Below are 17,608 nucleotides of genomic sequence, written 5' to 3' on the forward strand. Positions count from 1 at the left end.
GGGTTTTCTTTTCCCCCTTTGTCCTACCCTGAAGTCAAATGGTATTTTACTTATTATTAATAGAGATGTTCGGTAAGAGAAACAGATACACACTTCTTTTTTAATGGTGTAGTTTGAAGTGTAAAATCTGGGTCAGTGTTGTGTTTAGATTGGGTACACAAATTAGGGCTGGAGAAACATTTGACACCCTTAACATTTGGTTGTAGATAACTTAACTGAAGAAGTGTTTAGACTATTGTGCTAGAAAGCAGATGTTCTGGTTCAGCAAGCCACAGCGTTTACAAAATGCACGTCTTTCCACTGCCTCATTGATTTTTTTAAAATTGTCATAAAAATAGCCAGGACACTGTGTGGTATTTGTTTCTTGGTGCTAGCTGGCCATCAGTCTACAAATATCATATTTTACTATAGGAATCATTATGCCTAGGCGCTGGGGGTCTGCTACAGGGGAGCACTGCTCATTCCTGCCCCCAACAATGCGACAGTTTAGTTGTAAAACCTGGTGCCACAGTACTTTGCCATTGCCATTCCTTTAAGACTACTTAGCTAATATATGATGTTTTTGCACATTATAATAAAGAAAATTAGGGAAATTTCATTAACTGCTTTCTCTTTTTGTTGTTTTTAACTATTTCCTTTCATCTCAGTTGTCCATGTCCTTGACCCGTTGATCTCAGTCTTGGTGTTGATTTGTCAGTTTGTATAGGCCCTGTTAGGTGCGGTGGGCATAACCCTTAGTTATATTTCTCTGTACTATTTTCCTAGCTGGTTTACTTTTATCATTGTTTAATATAGCAGTTCTATGTTTTCATGTAGTTAAATCTGTGTTTCCTTTTCATGATTAAAATTTATTTTCCTAAAAATACGATCACTAATTTGTTCACTTCTTTTAAAATTTAAAAATTATTTAGCACTTTATGCAACTTGGATTTACTTTGGCTTAAAACATAGAGTACAGTTGAATTTTTCTCCCTTTCTTATTGGCTAATCAGTTAACACAACATACAAAATTATGCTTCCTTGGCCTTGGCTGGTTGGCTCAGTGGTAGGGCGTCGGCCTGGCATGCAGAAGTCCTGGGTTCGATTCCAGCCAGAGCACACAGGAGAAGCGCCCATTTGCTCCTCCCCCCTCCCCCCTCTCCTTCCTCTCTGTCTCTCTCTTCCCCTCCTGCAGCCAAGGCTCCATTGGAGCAAAGATGGCCCGGGCGCTGGGGATGGCTCTGTGGCCTCTGCCTCAGGCGCTAGAGTGGCTCTGGTCACAACAGAGTGATGCCCCGGAGGGGCAGAGCATCACCCCCTGGTGGGCAGAGCGTGGCCGCTGGTGGGCGTGCTGGGTGGATCCCAGGCAGGCGCATGCGGAAGTCTGTCTGACTGTCTCTCCCCGTTTCCAGCTTCAGAAAAATACAAAAAAAAAAAATTATGCTTCCTTTTTTCCTCATCCTGATGATGCCTGCTTTATTGTGAAATATATTTTCTTACATGTAATTGGGCCTCTTTCTGTGTCTAGATACTTCTTTATGTATGAGTAAATACAGTATCCTTTCTTGATTTTAAGTGAAGTTTGAATAGATACTTCTTTATGTATGAGTAAATACAGTATCCTTTCTTGATTTTAAGTGAAGTTTGAACTCTGCTTCCTCTAGTTCTTGTGTTTTATGGAATATTTTCTTATACCTGTCCATGCATTTGGTTGGATTTTGGTTGTACTTGTATTAAATGTATAAAGTGACTTAGAGGTAATTGACATGTTCATAACATTCAGCTTCCTTTTTTAGGATCACTGCATGACTATCCATTTATTCAACCCTTTCTTTTTATTTTTTATAATAGGCCTTGCACATCCCTCACTAATGTTTAAGCATTTCAAAGTGTTGAATGATGAACTGTGGGCTGACAGTCTGTGTTTGTTTCAAGATCCTGAGGGAAACCAGTCTTTGGACTTCACTCTTCCAAGACCACAAAGCCTATGCCTCTCTTAACCCTTTCACATTTGATCTTGGCAGACAGACTTCTTTTGCCTAAAGAAAATTTGGTAGAAGAGTCAATATTTTAGATTGCTTACTTGTACCCTACTCCCCCTTTCATTTGCTGTAAAAATGTTTTCTGGTAAAATGTTATATTCTGCTTGATTCAGTGACTTTTTTTTAAGGTTTTATTTATTGATTTTATAGTGGGGTGGAGCGAATGAGAAGTATCAACCCATGGTTGCTTCATTTAGTTGTTCATTGCTTGTTTGTCATACGCACCTTGACCAGACAAGCCCAGGGTTTCGAACTGGCAACCTCAGCATTCCAGGTGGATGCTCTGTCAGCTGAGCCACCACAGGCCAGGCTCAGTGACCTTTTTAAAAGAAAAATTGCAATAAATTTTGGTACTCTTTATTCATTCATCCTACGAAAGCAGTGGCAGAACTGGCAGTGTCTGGTCCTCACCCTTTGTCTGCCCTTGATGGGACCTGTAGACTTGAACAAAATATTTTATTTTCTGTGTTTGAGATTGACTATTTGTAAAATTAGGGAGTGGAGATAGGGTAAATGCTTTTACCAGGTCATATCTTGTGTGAAATATATCGGGTATGAATACAATAATAGTCTTCTTTTTAAAAATTTTTTAAAAAATTGATATTTAGAGAGAGGAGATAAAGATAGGCAGGATGTTGGGGGAGCAGGAAGCATCAACTCATAGTTGCTTCTTTTATGTGCCTTGACCAAGCAAGCTCAAGGTTTCAAACTGGCAACCTCAGTGCTCCAGGTTGAGGCTTTACCCACTGTGTCACCACAGGTCAGGCAATACAGTAATAGTCTTAAAGTCTCAAGTAGCTTAATTAGAAAGCTACCTGGCTGAAAGTACTTAAAGTAAGTGCTATGCCTGTTTTCTTAAAAGCATCTATGCCAGATATTATGTAACGTGACTAACCAGTGGACACAGGTGTTTCTCCTTCCTTTTCCTGTAGCGCTCCATATCTACTTCTCTGTACTTTGTGGTGTGCTCACTGTAGAACTGACTGCATCCTCTCCCACCAGAATAGGAATTGGCTTGTTCTGATAGTATTTATTGAGTGCCTTGAGGCCAAGGCTTTGCCTTCTTACTCCTACAGCTCTAACACTCTGCTTGATCAATGCTGAAGGTAAACGGTTGAATGAATGACTAATAAAGGGCACTTCACCTTGGAATTGCTTAGATGAAAACGGTTTTAGCAGTGGGATGTTAAGTCCTTTTGGATCTCCTTCCCCCAGCACCACTCTCCTCAGTGCTAGGCCTTTCAGGTTCCGTGGACCAGTGTGTAGGAATCACAGCTGGACTAGATAGAGCCCTAGCTTGGTCCATTCTTCTTCTTTCTTTCCACTGGCTTCTCACTGTTTCCTGACACTAAGATCCTAATTAATTGAATTGAAACTCACATGATACTTAAGTGTCATCTTGAAAATACACTAAACTATTAACTAAAGATACCATTTTCACTCCCTTCTACCACCTTTAGGAATTCCAAAACTTAATTGCCAAGGGGACCTTGTGACCTGAGTTTTCTAAGGAGCACCCTTTAGGAAATACTGTTGTAATGAAATTTTTCAAGAGAAATTTTATTAGAAGGACAAAACTTGAAATTCCAGTGTAGGGTCCCTCTGCTCCACCAGGTGGCATCTGACAGTGCTGTGTTTCACTGGTAGAATTGAGTCAGTACATATAAAAGTGCCCTCCTCCATATCCTTATTCGTAAGTAAGCTTTTTTGGAATACTTTTCTGTTAGATGGGAAATGTTATACAACAATATCAAGAGGTCTGAAGGGTAGGATTTTCTACCCTGTAGGTGACGTTCGTAAAGGTGTTGAAAAAACAGGACTGGCATCTTAGGCAAGGTTGATGCTGAGATTGCTTTTATTTTCTTGGGTTCCTGGGTCTAACTCTTGGAAATTTGGACCAGGCATTGGGTTTAACAGTTTGCACGAATGAAGCAGGTTCTAGGACCATGTGGTTTTCTCAGGTAGTCTCATTCATTGTTTCTGTACCCACTCATAGAGGGAAATCTTTATCTGCCTGTGTTCTGATGCTCTCTAGGGACAGATTAATACACATTGGAATAAACGATTGAGAATTTTATACTTTTTATTCCCATACCTAAAACTGACTTTTTAATATGTTGCTATTTTTAACAAGGATGTTATCATATTTCATAGGAGATGTTTTTATTACCATTATGACTTATCTCTTAAGCCTTGCAAATGCTGCTAGATAAGATGAAGGCCAGAAATGGACTGCTTCACACTTTAAGTTAGATTCAGAAGCATGACTTATTAATTCAACAAACATTTGAGGATTCACTATTTTCTACAACCAAAAAAATGAATAAAACTTGTTTCCCAACATTAGTATTGTCACTAGCTAGTGTGGCAACAGGTAGGCTTGCCTGCAGTGTGAGTGAAGTGACAGGTCTGTGACAGTCTTTGTTGGATCATGGAGGCTAGGTGCTCAGATCAGATCAAGGAGATGGTACTAGGGGTGTAGAGGCTTTCCCTGGAGAAGGAAGGGTCAGTCTTCAGATAAGTGTGTAAGGAACTAGAGAGTGGGAGACAGAAGGAGTTGGGGAAAGCAGAAGTTGTGCAGGAAGCTCAGATCCAAACTTAGTGGTCTTTGTAGATATTTTGATTCCTTGAATTCATGTGTCTAAAAAATTGTACCATCTTTTTTTTTTTTTTTTTTTTTTTTTTTTTTTTTTTTTTTTTTTTTTTTTTTCCATTTTTCTGAAGCTGGAAACAGGGAGAGACAGTCAGACAGACTCCCGCATGCGCCCGACCGGGATCCACCCGGCACGCCCACCAGGGGCGGTGCTCTGCCTCCCAGGGGGGGAAGCTCTGCCCATCCTGGGCGTCGCCATATTGCGACCAGAGCCACTCCAGCGCCTGAGGCAGAGGCCACAGAGCCATGCCCAGCGCCCGGGCCATCCTTGCTCCAATGGAGCCCTGGCTGCGGGAGGGGAAGAGAGAGACAGAGAGGAAAGCGCGGCGGAGGGGTGGAGAAGCAAATGGGCGCTTCTCCTATGTGCCCTGGCCGGGAATCGAACCCGGGTCCTCCGCACGCTAGGCCGACGCTCTAACGCTGAGCCAACCGGCCAGGGCCCCCATCTTTGTAATTGTTTTGTGATAGTTTCTACCTTTTTAAAGTCCTGTTTTAGGGTTTGATACTATTTATTCTCAGTTTTCTGTTTGTATTTATTTTGAAGCTGCAATAAGACTCATAGATGAAGAACCAAAAAACAAACATTGAAAAATTCTGAGGGATCATCTTCTATAATAGAGTCACAAGCTTATAGTGAAACAAACCCAGTTCTAATCTCTATGACCACTTTTTATGTAAAGTTGAACATAATAAGCTCATACTGGACTGGACCCTTTTATGAGTCAAGCACTCTACCTGGATGATTCAGTCTTCATTGCCACTCTTTGCAGTAGGAACCGTTATCTCACTGTTATTATCTCAGGTGAGGAAACGGGGGCTCTGAGGAGGTTGCTTATTGACTCAAGGTGACTGTGGTAGGCAGAATAATAGCTCCCCAAAGATACCTACATTCTAATCATCAGAACCTGTAAATATGTTATGTTACATGGCAAGAAGGAACTGAGGTTGCAAATGGAATTGTGTTGCTATTCAGCTGATCTTGAGAAAGGGAGCTTATCCTGGATTATCTGAGGGGACCTAGTAAAATCAGAAGGATGCTGAAAAGTGGAATCAAGAAGCAAAGCATAGTGTCAGAGTGATGCAGTGTGAGAAGGACCTGTCTGGCCATTACTGGTTTTAAAGATAGGTGGGAGGCACAAGCCAAGAAATGCAGGTAGACTCTAGAAGCTGGAAAAGGCAAGGAGATGGAGTTTTCCTTGGAGCCCCCCGAACATGCCCAGCTGACTTCTTGATTTTATTTCAGTGAGGCCCATTTTGGACTTTTGACCTCCAGCACTATAAGATAAACCTGTGTTATTCTAAGCTACTAAATTTGGTAATTTGTGGTAGCAGAAATAGTGAACTAATATCATCAGGTACCATAAGTGAGGAACTTAGACAGGAACCCAGGACCAAGTTACTCCATTTACCATTGTACTTTCCTTGGATGAGGCAGGTGGCACAGTGTACTGATTTCTATCTCCTGGCCTTTGCCCATGATGTTGCTTTAAATATAGTGCCTTTCTCTAATATCTGCATTTCTAATCTGCAAGGAAGTCCTGTGGGATTGATAAATATTGCCTGGCTAGGATGATGTCTGGCACATTGTGGTCACCAGATGGAGATTTCCATACTATTGATTTCCTTCTTGGAACTTCTACTGTACTAGTTGACTGTGCCTCCCAGCTAGCAGTTAACGTTGTTTTTAAATTTTCCCTTGGACTTCAGTGGTATCTTCCTAACAAGAAATTCCCATAGGCAAGGGCTGACTCTCCTGACAAGTCATTTTAGTGGCAGATGACCTGTGTGACCAGGGCCCACTCATTCACCCTTCTCACTGGTCTTGATGTTCCCATTGGTAAGATAAGGCAGCCTAGCCTGATTTGCCTCTAAGGACACTTCAGCTTGAAAAATGCATTGGCCTTTGGCTTATTTTGTAGGCCTGGGAGCTAAGAATTGTTTTTATATTTGTAAAGGATTGTTTGGGGTCACAAACATTGTGACCTCATGCTGGACACAAAAGAATAGCCTAAAAGGGGGTATGGGAGGGATTTTTAAGCTGCTATGTTTCTTTTATGAAGTCCTTCCTTCCCTGAAGGTGTTAAAGAAAGGAATTTAATTGAAAAATACATGCAAAGTGTTTGAATTGATCATTTTAATATTGTGCTTTGGTTAAATAGGAAAGGCTGGTGTGAGGGTGTTTGGTTTACTGTCATGTTAGTATATGTGGCAGTGCATATTTAGCTCTCTAGTTTATGTTTCCCTAAGATAATGTGTTTGGAACTGGGTTTCTCTTTCCCTCCTTCCAAACTCACAAGGAAAAAAAAATCACAGCTAAGGAGTTACATGTTTACTTAGGATTTAGCAGTATGTTGGCAAGCACCAGAATGGGCATATTGTATCTATGGTGCTCAAATGCCAGACTTTTTCTAGGTAATTGCTTCGTGCTTTATATTAAGAATTTTGAAAATATACACATCTCAAAGTCACATTCCTAGGGGAAAATGCAAGTAATAGCTGTAGTTTGTACATGAAAAACAAATATTCCTGTAATCTGTTATATTTCTTTCAAGACTTTTTTATTTTGGCGAATGTATTTATCACTGGAGATGTGTGAGTCATTGTCCAATGAATGATTGAATTCACTATGTGAGTAGTAAGTATCATTGTAGAAGTTGTTGTTACCTGTTTATATAATGCTGTCATTTTCTTTTTTCTTCTTTGTCCAAAACCTTGGAAAGAAGAGTGGGAAGCAGAAGTTAATAAAATGGCAGAATGTAGAGTAAAATGAGGACTCTTTGCGGTTTGCCTTTTGGAATGTTACTATTTCCCAGAATAAAGAAGTGAGAGAAATTCTCCCAGAGTATGTGGGTTCCTAGCCATGCTGATGAAAAGCTGTGTGATGTAATCCAGTGATATTTAACTTTGAAGTACATCATGATTTATTTGTTAGCACTTATCTTTTTTTTTTTAAGTGAGAGGAGGGGAGATAGAGAGACAGGCTCCCTCATTCTCCCTGACTGGCATCTACATAACAAGGGGCTGATTCTCAAATTAACCAAGCTATCCTCAGTGTCCAAGGCTGGCACTGGGACCAACCAAGCTATCCTCAGTGCCCTGGGCCAATGCTTGAACCAGTCGAGCCACAGGCTGCAGGAGGGGAAGAGAGAGAAAAGGGGGGGGGGAGGCATGGAGAGAAGCAGATGGTTGCTTCTCCTGTGTGCCCTGACTGGGGATTGAACCTGAATGTCCGCATGCCAGCGACCTTATACCCACTCAGCCAACCAGCCAGGGCCTGTTAGCACTTACCTTTATGAGGGTGTTGCTTGACCTGATATTCCATTTTGTTCCAATGATCCTAGAGAGATTGGCTCACACAGAAGTCTTTTGGGAGCAGATGGCCAGTCCCGATGTAAAATTTCCACATTGTTCTCTTGGGCATTCTGTTCATTCTTTCAGTGTCCTTAGGCACCGTACATTGTGGTATGTCAAATGCTCCTCACTCTAGGCCTCTGAGGGAAAACTTTACAAGCTCAGCACTTTACACCTAGAACTACCAGGTCTGGAGTCCTACCTTTTTCTTTCTGAAGGAGAGAAATTATTATTATTATTATTATTATTATTATTATTTTCTGAAGCTGGAAACGGGGAGAGACAGTCAGACAGACTCCCGCATGCGCCCGACCGGGATCCACCCGGCACGCCCAACAGGGGCAATGCTCTGCCCCTCCGGGGCGTCGCTCTGCCACTACCAGAGCCACTCTAGCGCCTGGGGCAGAGGCCAAGGAGCCATCCCCAGTGCCCGGGCCATCTTTGCTCCAATGGAGCCTTGGCTGTGGGAGGGGAAGAGAGAGACAGAGAGGAAGGAGGGGGGGGTGGAGAGGCAAATGGGCGCTTCTCCTATGTGCCCTGGCCGGGAATCGAACCCGGGTCCCCCCGCACGCCAGGCCGACGCTCTACCGCTGAGCCAACCGGCCAGGGCCGAGAGAAATTATTTTATTCATAAAATAATTATTCTTTGCTGTTGGAGGGGTTATCACTTTCAGAATTTGAGAAATATTGTCTTATGTAGTCTTCTCAGATAATTAACTGTTATTCAGACTTACTGTTGGATTTATTATCTCAGCCTAATTTCCTTCTTGAGTTAAATGAATCTTGCTTTTATATCATTGCCACCCTGGCACAGTCCAGGAAAAATATAGCATGAACCAGGTAGGTATTTTAAAATTTTCTGGTAGCTGCATTAAAATTTAAGAAGAAATAGGTGAAGCTAATTTATTGATAATAATATATTTTATTTAACCCGATGTGTCAAAATTATCATTTCAACATATACCAGTATGAAAACTATTTTATATACTTTTTGAGATTTTTATTATTTTTGATTACTTGAATAGGTCATGATTTGCCTGACCTTTTTGTGGGGGAGGGGAGAGCATTATTCTGAATTTATTTTTAATCAACAAATTCAGAGTCCTTAATTAAAATATTAAAGCTTCATTTTTAGGACAAAATTATGTAATTCTATAAATGACAGAGACCCCCTATTGTAGAAAGCCATGGAGCCCTGTTTGACAGAGAATGTTTTGGATATAAAGACGAGAAATGTTATTTTCTTGCATCATTCTTAAACTATAAACTTCCTCTGCTAATTCAGTTTTTCCTTGTACACATAAAATGGCAATTTTTAAAAAAAACTTTTATTTATTTATTCATTTTAGAGAGGAGAGAGAGAGAGAGAAAAGGGGGGAGGAGCAGGAAGCATCAACTCCCATATGTGCCTTGACTGGGCAAGCCCAGGGTTTCGAACCGGCCACCTCAGCGTTCCAGGTCGACGCTTTATCTACTGCACCACCACAGGTCAGGCACTGAAATAGCAAATTTAAGCTGCTTTTCCAGCAAGATTTTCACTATATGTAGGGTCTTAAATAGATGTGTGATTTTCATAAATTTTCCTGTGTGTAAAAAGTTTTGAGATTGTAATGTGTTGGGCATGATAAAATCTGTTCTGTGTAGGCAGGCTCTCCATTCTTATTAATGAAGCAGGTTTTTGAATGGCCCCTTTCATCTTTTGGGTCAAGTGTCACTTCTTATTCCTCTGATCTAGTAAATCATGTTGGTGACTATGGCACACTCTCAAATAAATGTCCTCACTGGCCGCTTTTCCTTCTTCTCTCTTTTGCTGGGGCTGGCTGTCCACCAAGGTTCAGTCCCCTCCTGGAGAGCGCTGTCTATTGGTTTTACCAGTTCATATCCTTCCCAAGTCCTGCTTTTCCTGACAGCTTTGGGGTCTGAACTTTTATGTTATGCCATTTTTTAAACTTAAATTTTGAACTAACTTTTATACTTGCAGAAAAGTTGCCTAAATAGAACAGAGAGTTCCCTAATTTTCTACCTTCCCCTAGCTTCCCCAATGCTAACATGTTATATAACCATTTTACTAACTAAACTGCAGACCGTATTTGGATTTTGCCAGTGTTTTTTCACTAATGTCTGTTTTCTGTTCCGGGACCCAATCTGGGATCTCGTATCACATTTAATCATTTTTTCCTCCCTAGTCTCCTCCAACCTGTGATAATTCCTATAAACTTTCTATCTTTCATGACCTTGATACTTTTGAAGAAGAGTGGTCATTATTTATTTTATTGTTCAAGTTGTTTCAGCTTTGGCCTTTAGGAGCATCCTGGGTTGGTTTTAGAACAAGTCTCCATCCCTTTATGAGCACTTTACTTCTGACACCACAAGATGGTTTAGGCTCATCTTGTACTTTCTCTACACCAGCTCTGGAATCAGCCTCCTTTTCTTTTTCTTTTCTTTCTTTCTTTCTTTCTTTTTTTTTTTTTTTTTTTGACAGAGACAGAAACAATCAGAGAGAAGGACAGACAGGGACAGACAGATAGGAAGGGAGAGAGATGAGAAGCATCAATTCTTTGTTGTGGTATCTTAGTTGTTCATTGAAACAGTGACCTTTGGGCTCAAGCCAGCAACCATGGGGTCATTTCTATATATAATCCCACACTCAAGCTGGTGAGCCCACATTCAAGCCAGATGAGCCCACACTCAATCCAACAACCTTGGGATTTTGAACCTGGGTCCTCTGCGTCCCAGTTCGATGCTCTATTCACTGTGCCACTGCCTGGTCAGATAGGAGTCTGCTTCCTTTTCAAGGAGCCATTCAGAAACCAACATTAGGTATCTTTATTTCTAGACCCTTTAAGAAGGTCGAGCTAGAACATGCATGTATTTATACCTATGCATTTAACTATAGTTCTAGTGTGTTTGTGTGTGTCTTTGTGTTAGTTAAAAGCCATAAGTTTATACTGGTTCCAGGCTGACACTACAGTGTTCATTTTAGGGGTCCTCTCTTTTTTTTTTTTTTTAATAACTTACATTATTTCCGTTTTATTTATATTTAAGTCTGAACGATGTTTTTGTGGGGTTTTTTGTTTGTTTTTTTGTATTTTTCTGAAGTTGGAAACGGGGAGGCAGTCAGACTCCTGCATGCGCCCAACCAGGATCCACCTGGCACTCCCACCAGGGGGCGATGCTTCACATCCGGGGCGTTGCTCTGTTGCAGCCAGAGCCATTCCAGCGCCTGAGGCAGAGGCCATAGAGCCATCATCCTTATCGCCCAGGGCCAACTTGCTCCAATCGAGCCATGGCTGCAGGAGAGGAAGAGAGAGAGAGAGAGAGAGAGAGAGAGAAGTGAGAGGAGGAGGGGTAGAGAAGCAGATGGGCGCTTCTCCTGTGTGCCCTGACGTGGAATCAAACTCAGGACATCAACATGCTGGGCCGACGCTCTACCGCTGAGCTAACCAGCCAGGGCCAGTTAATATAATTTCTAGTGTTTGTATTCCACATTACATTCCCCTACATGTGGGTTGGTTTGATGATTTGTTCAGTTTTTGAGCATGTGAAGGATGTGAAACAGAGTCTGATACAAAAAGGAGGAGGGTCAGGCCACCTCATCCATGTTCTCCAGTTTCCATTCTTCTTTGTTCCCTTTTGCCACCCATCCTATAAGCAACCAATTTCTGTAGTCTCTGGCTTATTCTTCCTGCATTTCTTTGGGTTTGTGCCATTTTAAACTCATCAGGTTTGTATAAAGGGGCATTAGGGACATAGTCACTTCTACTTCATCCTCAACAACCACTCCTTTGAGAGGAAGAGGATGCCTCTACTGGAAGGTGGAGCTCTTATGGCTAAGCTAGGGACTTCATGTGTTTAGTACCTTAATATTTTTATATTTTAGCTATTTGGGTATAACTTGGTAACATTTAAAGTTTAATTAACATTTTATTTCATGTCCGCTAATAAGGCAGAAAGTGGGTAGGAAAAGAATGTACCTTTTCCTACACCATTTTCTCCACCCTCCTTTACCACTAAATACTAAAGTCCATTTCTAATCACACAAGTATCACATTACATATAGTCCTTGAGGAAAGAAAGAAAGCTTTATATATAAGGATAAAGTCCCTTTTGATCTCCATCCCCCAACAAAAAACTATTTTTTATTATTCTTTGAGATAGTTTATACATTTCTAAACATATGTCAGTAGGAAAAAAAATTGTTTTATAGGTGTGAGGCGTTTTTTGTTTTGGGTGTTTTTTTTTCTTTTTACATAAAAGGTATACAGTATTTTATCTTTCCTCAGCTTACTTTTTCATTCACATATGTCTTTAAAATCTATTCATGTTTTATAGATAGCCCTGCCCCGTTGTTTTTAACCTCTGCAGTGTTATTGATGACTTTCTTCACCTTAGTGCAAATATGTGAATACTAAGCGGAATTGTGGGGCTACAGGCTAAGTCCATGTGTCACTGTGATCAGTCCAGCATGTGTCATTGCTTTCCCCAGTGGCTGCCATTTTACCTTTTCCACCAGTGCTCTATCAGAGTGCTCATTTCTCTGTTCATTATCAATACTTTATATTTCCCATCTCAAATTTTGGGCAATGTGAGGATAAAAAGTGGTATTATTTTGTTTTAATTTTCTTTCCTTTGAACTAGTGAAGTTGAATATATTTTCATGTAATTATTAGCCATTAACATTTTCTTTTCTGTGATTTGCCCATTTTTAACTGCTTTCTTTTTCTTACTAATTTGTATGAGTTCTTGGATGTACTAGATTTATTCATTAATTGGTCTCTTATCATATGCCCAAGCACCGCTGTAGGTGCTGGTTAACAGCAATAAACCAGGTTTCTAATTTCACAGAACTTAAGAGGAAGTTAGACCAAAGAAAATCTAAATAAATCAGTAAGAGTATGTAGATGTTAGTAGGTGCTATTAAAAAATAAAGTAATGGTAGAGAGAGTACATGACTGGGAAAGGAAGCCTCAGTTTTCCCTTACAGACTCTGTCCTCTGAGTGTTTGCCTTGAGGTGGGGTGGTCAGGGAAGGCTTCTCAGAGAAGGTGGGGTCGGAACAAATCTGAATGGTGAGAAAGAGATGGCCATGGAAGCGTCCAGACAGAAAGCAGCTATGCCTCGGCTCCGAGGTGGAGCTGGCCAGTAAGGACAAGGGGCAGCAGGAAATGAGGTCAGATCAGCACAGATGGGCAGGAACAGTGCAGGTCATTATCAGAGATGGTACTCGGGAGTAGGCACGAGGTTTGTGTTAGGACGAAGCTTCTTCAGTTCCTCTTCCTTTTTTGTCTAAGCTAGGCAGCCAAATAGAGCTTTGTTCTGGGGACTTTGTGGATCAAGACTTGGTCACTGGGTTTTATGGTTGTTTTAAGGCATAGGCCTTTTCTTTAATAAAGGAAAATTTTCTGTTTCAGATTACCTAGGAACAGTACGATTTGGGGTTATCACAAATAAACATCTTGCGAAACTGGTATCCTTAGTACACTCTGGAAGTGTGTATTTACATAGACATTTCAACACATCACTTGTAAGTATTTTGAAATCACGTTTATATTAGTGCAGTGGTCCTTAACCTTAGGTTACAGACCTCTTTGAGAATTGGATAAAAATCTATGGATGCTCTCCCTAGGAAAGGTCACATGATTAATATGCAAATTGAGAGTTCTTACAATCTCACTTTACAGCCCATGGCCCTTGTTAAGAACCCACTCATTAAAGGGTTCTTGAATTTAACATTTAGAAATTCTTTGTTTATATTCTTAGGTTTTGGGACAGCCTTGTTAGTTTCCCTGCTTGGATAAAATTGCAGAATTATTCTGTTGGAGAGTTGTTACTTTTGGACCCTTGTTCTCAGAGGTTAAGCTTCCACTGGGCAATGTTTTTTCTTCATTGGTTCCATTTATCAAGAATAGCAATATACATGCTTTTATCCTTAGCTGATAAATGGATTTTGAAGTTCTTGTCAAGTCAGCGGTAAGAAGTTGATGGCCTCTCACCCTAGAGAGCCTTGGTTGTTCATTGTCATCTTTGTTTCCTGGTTTCATTTGCTTTTGGTGGACCAACCTCAACTCAGCCATTACTGAGCTTTTGACCTGTGTCCTGCTGGTCCTGTGCTTCTGCTGTGTTTATTGCTACTTCCTTGGTCTCGTCACTAAGAGTTTATTGCTCTTAAGTATTTTCTGTTTCTAGCTTTATTGACAGTGTAAGTGACTGAAAGGTCAAGTGAAGACCAGTATCCCCGTACTCAGGGACTCCAGCCCTTTAAGCCTTATGCTGCCCTTGCCTCAGCTTACAAGTCTTGTGCCTGTAGGGTACACTTAGTCATTCTCCACGGGATACCTCCTTGGTTGCCAGTCACCCTGGCTTCTGCATATTTCTAGTAGCCCAGATGTTGTGCTTTACTTCTTGCAGTTTATATTCCAAAAATCAAATTACTTGTATTATCCAAGTAGAAATGTTTATTACTATATTTGAGGATGTCGTTTCAGCTCCTGTCATTTCACTTTGAGAATCGCTGTTGTGATTGTCTCTCCGTTGCCCACCCATTCTCCTTGTGCCCCTGTCTGAGCTTCTTTGAACTTCATCTGCTTTTGCTGTCTGCTGTCTGTCATTTTTCTTCATCCTTCTTTCATAACATGCTATATAACCGACATATATCATAGTTACAGTAAAGAGTACTGAGGAAGAAATTAAAACAGATGGAGAAAAGAAGGTAGGACTCTGAGAATGACACTGAGAAATATATTGGGTTTACTGCACCAATTCCATAGTTTTTAAGGTTGGTTGGCTGATTTAGCAGCTGAATTCCTTTTATCGAATGAAATATTGGGATACTAGTATTCAAAAAAAATAAAAGCAGTGAACATCTTTGTTATGAGGTAGTTTAACTTTTTGTTTTGAGAGGGGCAGGGTATAACATATTTCATTTTGTAGAACCCTCCAAAGCACTTGTGTGGGAGTTTTGTTTCAACCCTAGTGATTTATATCATTGAAATTTCAAAAATTCCAATGTAGCTTTGTAAAAGTTCAATATTTGTTGAGTTTCAGCTCTGTGTCATGTGTTCTAGTCACTTGGGCTATATAGGTGAGCAAAACAGATACAGAAAAACAACAACAACAACAACAAAAAACAGATACAGATTTTGCCCTAATGGAAGGTACATTCCCGCCCTTATGGGCCAACTTTTGAGGGGCCCGGTTAAAATCTAAATGATTCTTGACTCTATAATTTTTGTTTCCTTAGCTATTCATTGATCTTTTTATAAAATAACCCAGCAACATCCAATAGCTCCCCTTGGATAGGGTGATAGAGGTAGGTCCCTGTTGCCGGCAGCAGGCAAAGACAATGATTGTTGATCAATGAATCTGTCTATAGGGAAAAAGATCTATCACATGATAATGAATTGAAAGTCACTTGCCCCAGCTGCTTTGGCTTTATCCAGCCACTCGTGAGGACATGCTCTGTCTGGGGAAGTGGAGCCAGGTCTGAGCTGCACAAGCAGGGCAGGTAGTGTTGCAGCTCTCAGCTTCATTCTCCTCACCTGCGTGCGGAGTGGTGGGGTTGGTCGGGCCTCTGAGGACAGTGTGGCTGTGTTTTGATACTCTCTTGCCTTTTATCCTCTGTGTGTTTGTCCTTTACAGGTATTTCCCAGGGAAGTCATCAACTACACAGCTGAGAACATCTGTAAGTGGGCCTTAGAAAACCGAGAGATTCTCCTTCGATGGCTGCGGCCCCACGGCGGAAAGAGTCTCCTGCTGAATAATGAACTGAAGAAAGGACCAGCCCTTTTTTTATTTATACCTTTTAATCCGTTAGCTGAAAATCATCCCTTAATAGATGAGGTAAGAGTCCTAATGATAAGAAATATCTCATAAGAAATAGGAAAACCTCATTTACTTGGACTTCTCTCATTCTATGTTCAGAATAATTTCCATGAGGAGCTGAGTGGTTTCCAGGAGTGGCAGCTGTGTTCCTATGGCACTACTGCTGTCTCCTATAAAGGGACAGGAGAGACCATGCCTAGGATAGGATCCACCAGAGCCTCTCTGGCCACATTTACTGACAGCTGCTTAGGTCTGGGTGAGTCAGAGGGGATGGAAACCAAACCATACCTTTCTAGAGAGACCATATGTCCTTCTTTTTATGATTAATGTCAGGGAGTAGGACAGGGAATAGACCGCAGCACAGACAGAGTTTAGTGCGGCCTAGGAGTTGTTATTGTCCTGGGGGTTTGCCCGGACTGCTGGCCATGGCCGTCCTCAGCCCGATACCCAGGAGCAGCAGTGCAGACATTGGAACCCCTTATCTTTCTAACCCTTTCTTGTCACAGATAGCCAGAGGCTGCTCCTCCCTCCTGCCTTTTCTGCTTCATCTGGTATACTCACTCTATCTGGATGTGAGTTTATTTTATACACGGTTCATTTGGAGCCACTTAGAGAGAGCAATAACAATCAGCAGAGAGCGCTTGGGATTGCTAAATTGTATTTACTGGGTTGTTGTTTTTTTCTTCCCTCAAGGATCCCTTAATTTGGCCAAAACCAATTTTAGACAGCCAGTGTACCTGACCAGCCAGATTAACCAGACTCTGTCTCTCCCAAGCCTCTCTGTGTGAGCCTAATGGTCTGCCTAGAGGGGATGCGGGGGCAGGGTTCTTGTCCAACCAGACCTCTCACTTCCTTCAAGTTATTATCCCTGCTGGGGGCAGCAAACTGAATGTTTGCTGCTTTCCTGGCTTAAGGGGAGAAGAGAGAAATGATGTAGCTTTGTTTCTTCTTTGATTAGCGAGTATTTGAAGTAATAAGATTTGATTTCTTTAGGATTTTTTTTTTTTTTTTTTTTGCAGAGACAGCAAGAGTCAGAGGGATAGATAGGGACAGACAGACAGGAACGGAGAGAGATGAGAATCATCAATAATCAGTTTTTCATTGCGACACCTTAGTTATTCATTGATTGCTTTCTCATATGTGCCTTGACTGTGGGCCTACAGCAAACCAAGTAACCCCTTGCTCGAGCCAGCAACCTTGGGTCCAAGCTGGTGACCTTGGGTCCAAGCTTTGCTCAAACCAGATGAGCCCATGCTCAAGCTCGGTCTCGAACCTGTGTCCTCCACATCTCAGTCCCATGCTCTATTCACTGTGCCACCACCTGGTCAGGCTAGAAACTCTTCACTACACATTTTAGGAACTGAGACACTCTTCCAATTACTAGGCCTTGATTGCATCTAATAATGAGAGCTCTAAAGCTCTTTATAAGAAAGATGGGTTTTCAAGCAAGGTGTGGGGTTTTTACTTTAACATTTACAGTTTCCTTCTAGAGAACTGTGTCTGGTTTGGGCATGTTGGGGTCCTGGGTGGGGTGATATTTTGTGCACAAAGCCCGGGTCCTCTTTCAGGTGGTCGTGGTTGGATTTAGGCACCTAGTGCAAGGACACTTGCTTTCCAGCCCTTTGCTTCTAGCTGAGAATCCTTCCCCATTGTCCCTAACTCCTCTGTCTAGAGCCAGGTCTTCTTTTTTTTTTTTTTTTTGGTACTTTTCCGAAGCTGGAAACAGGGAGGCAGTCAGACAGACTCCCGCATGCGCCCGACCA

At 41.4% G+C, this 17,608-nt stretch overlaps 1 protein-coding gene across 3 annotated transcripts in view; it reads left to right on the top strand.

Moving 5' to 3' along the window:
• The window catches only part of TXNDC11 (thioredoxin domain containing 11), a 72,205-nt gene that overhangs the window by 32,486 nt on the left and 22,111 nt on the right, over positions 1-17,608 (top strand). For 2 of the 3 annotated variants that reach the window (XM_066274841.1, XM_066274843.1), the window contains 2 exons: positions 13,436-13,548; positions 15,663-15,863. In XM_066274841.1, the coding sequence (XP_066130938.1) occupies positions 13,436-13,548; positions 15,663-15,863 (314 nt within the window). Of the gene's footprint in view, positions 1-9,374; positions 9,514-13,435; positions 13,549-15,662; positions 15,864-17,608 lie in introns of all 3 variants that reach the window. The other variant, XM_066274844.1, reaches the window with a different exon arrangement.

This window comes from Saccopteryx bilineata, chromosome 4, assembly GCF_036850765.1.
Source record: "Saccopteryx bilineata isolate mSacBil1 chromosome 4, mSacBil1_pri_phased_curated, whole genome shotgun sequence".
Lineage (NCBI taxonomy): Eukaryota > Metazoa > Chordata > Mammalia > Chiroptera > Emballonuridae > Saccopteryx > Saccopteryx bilineata.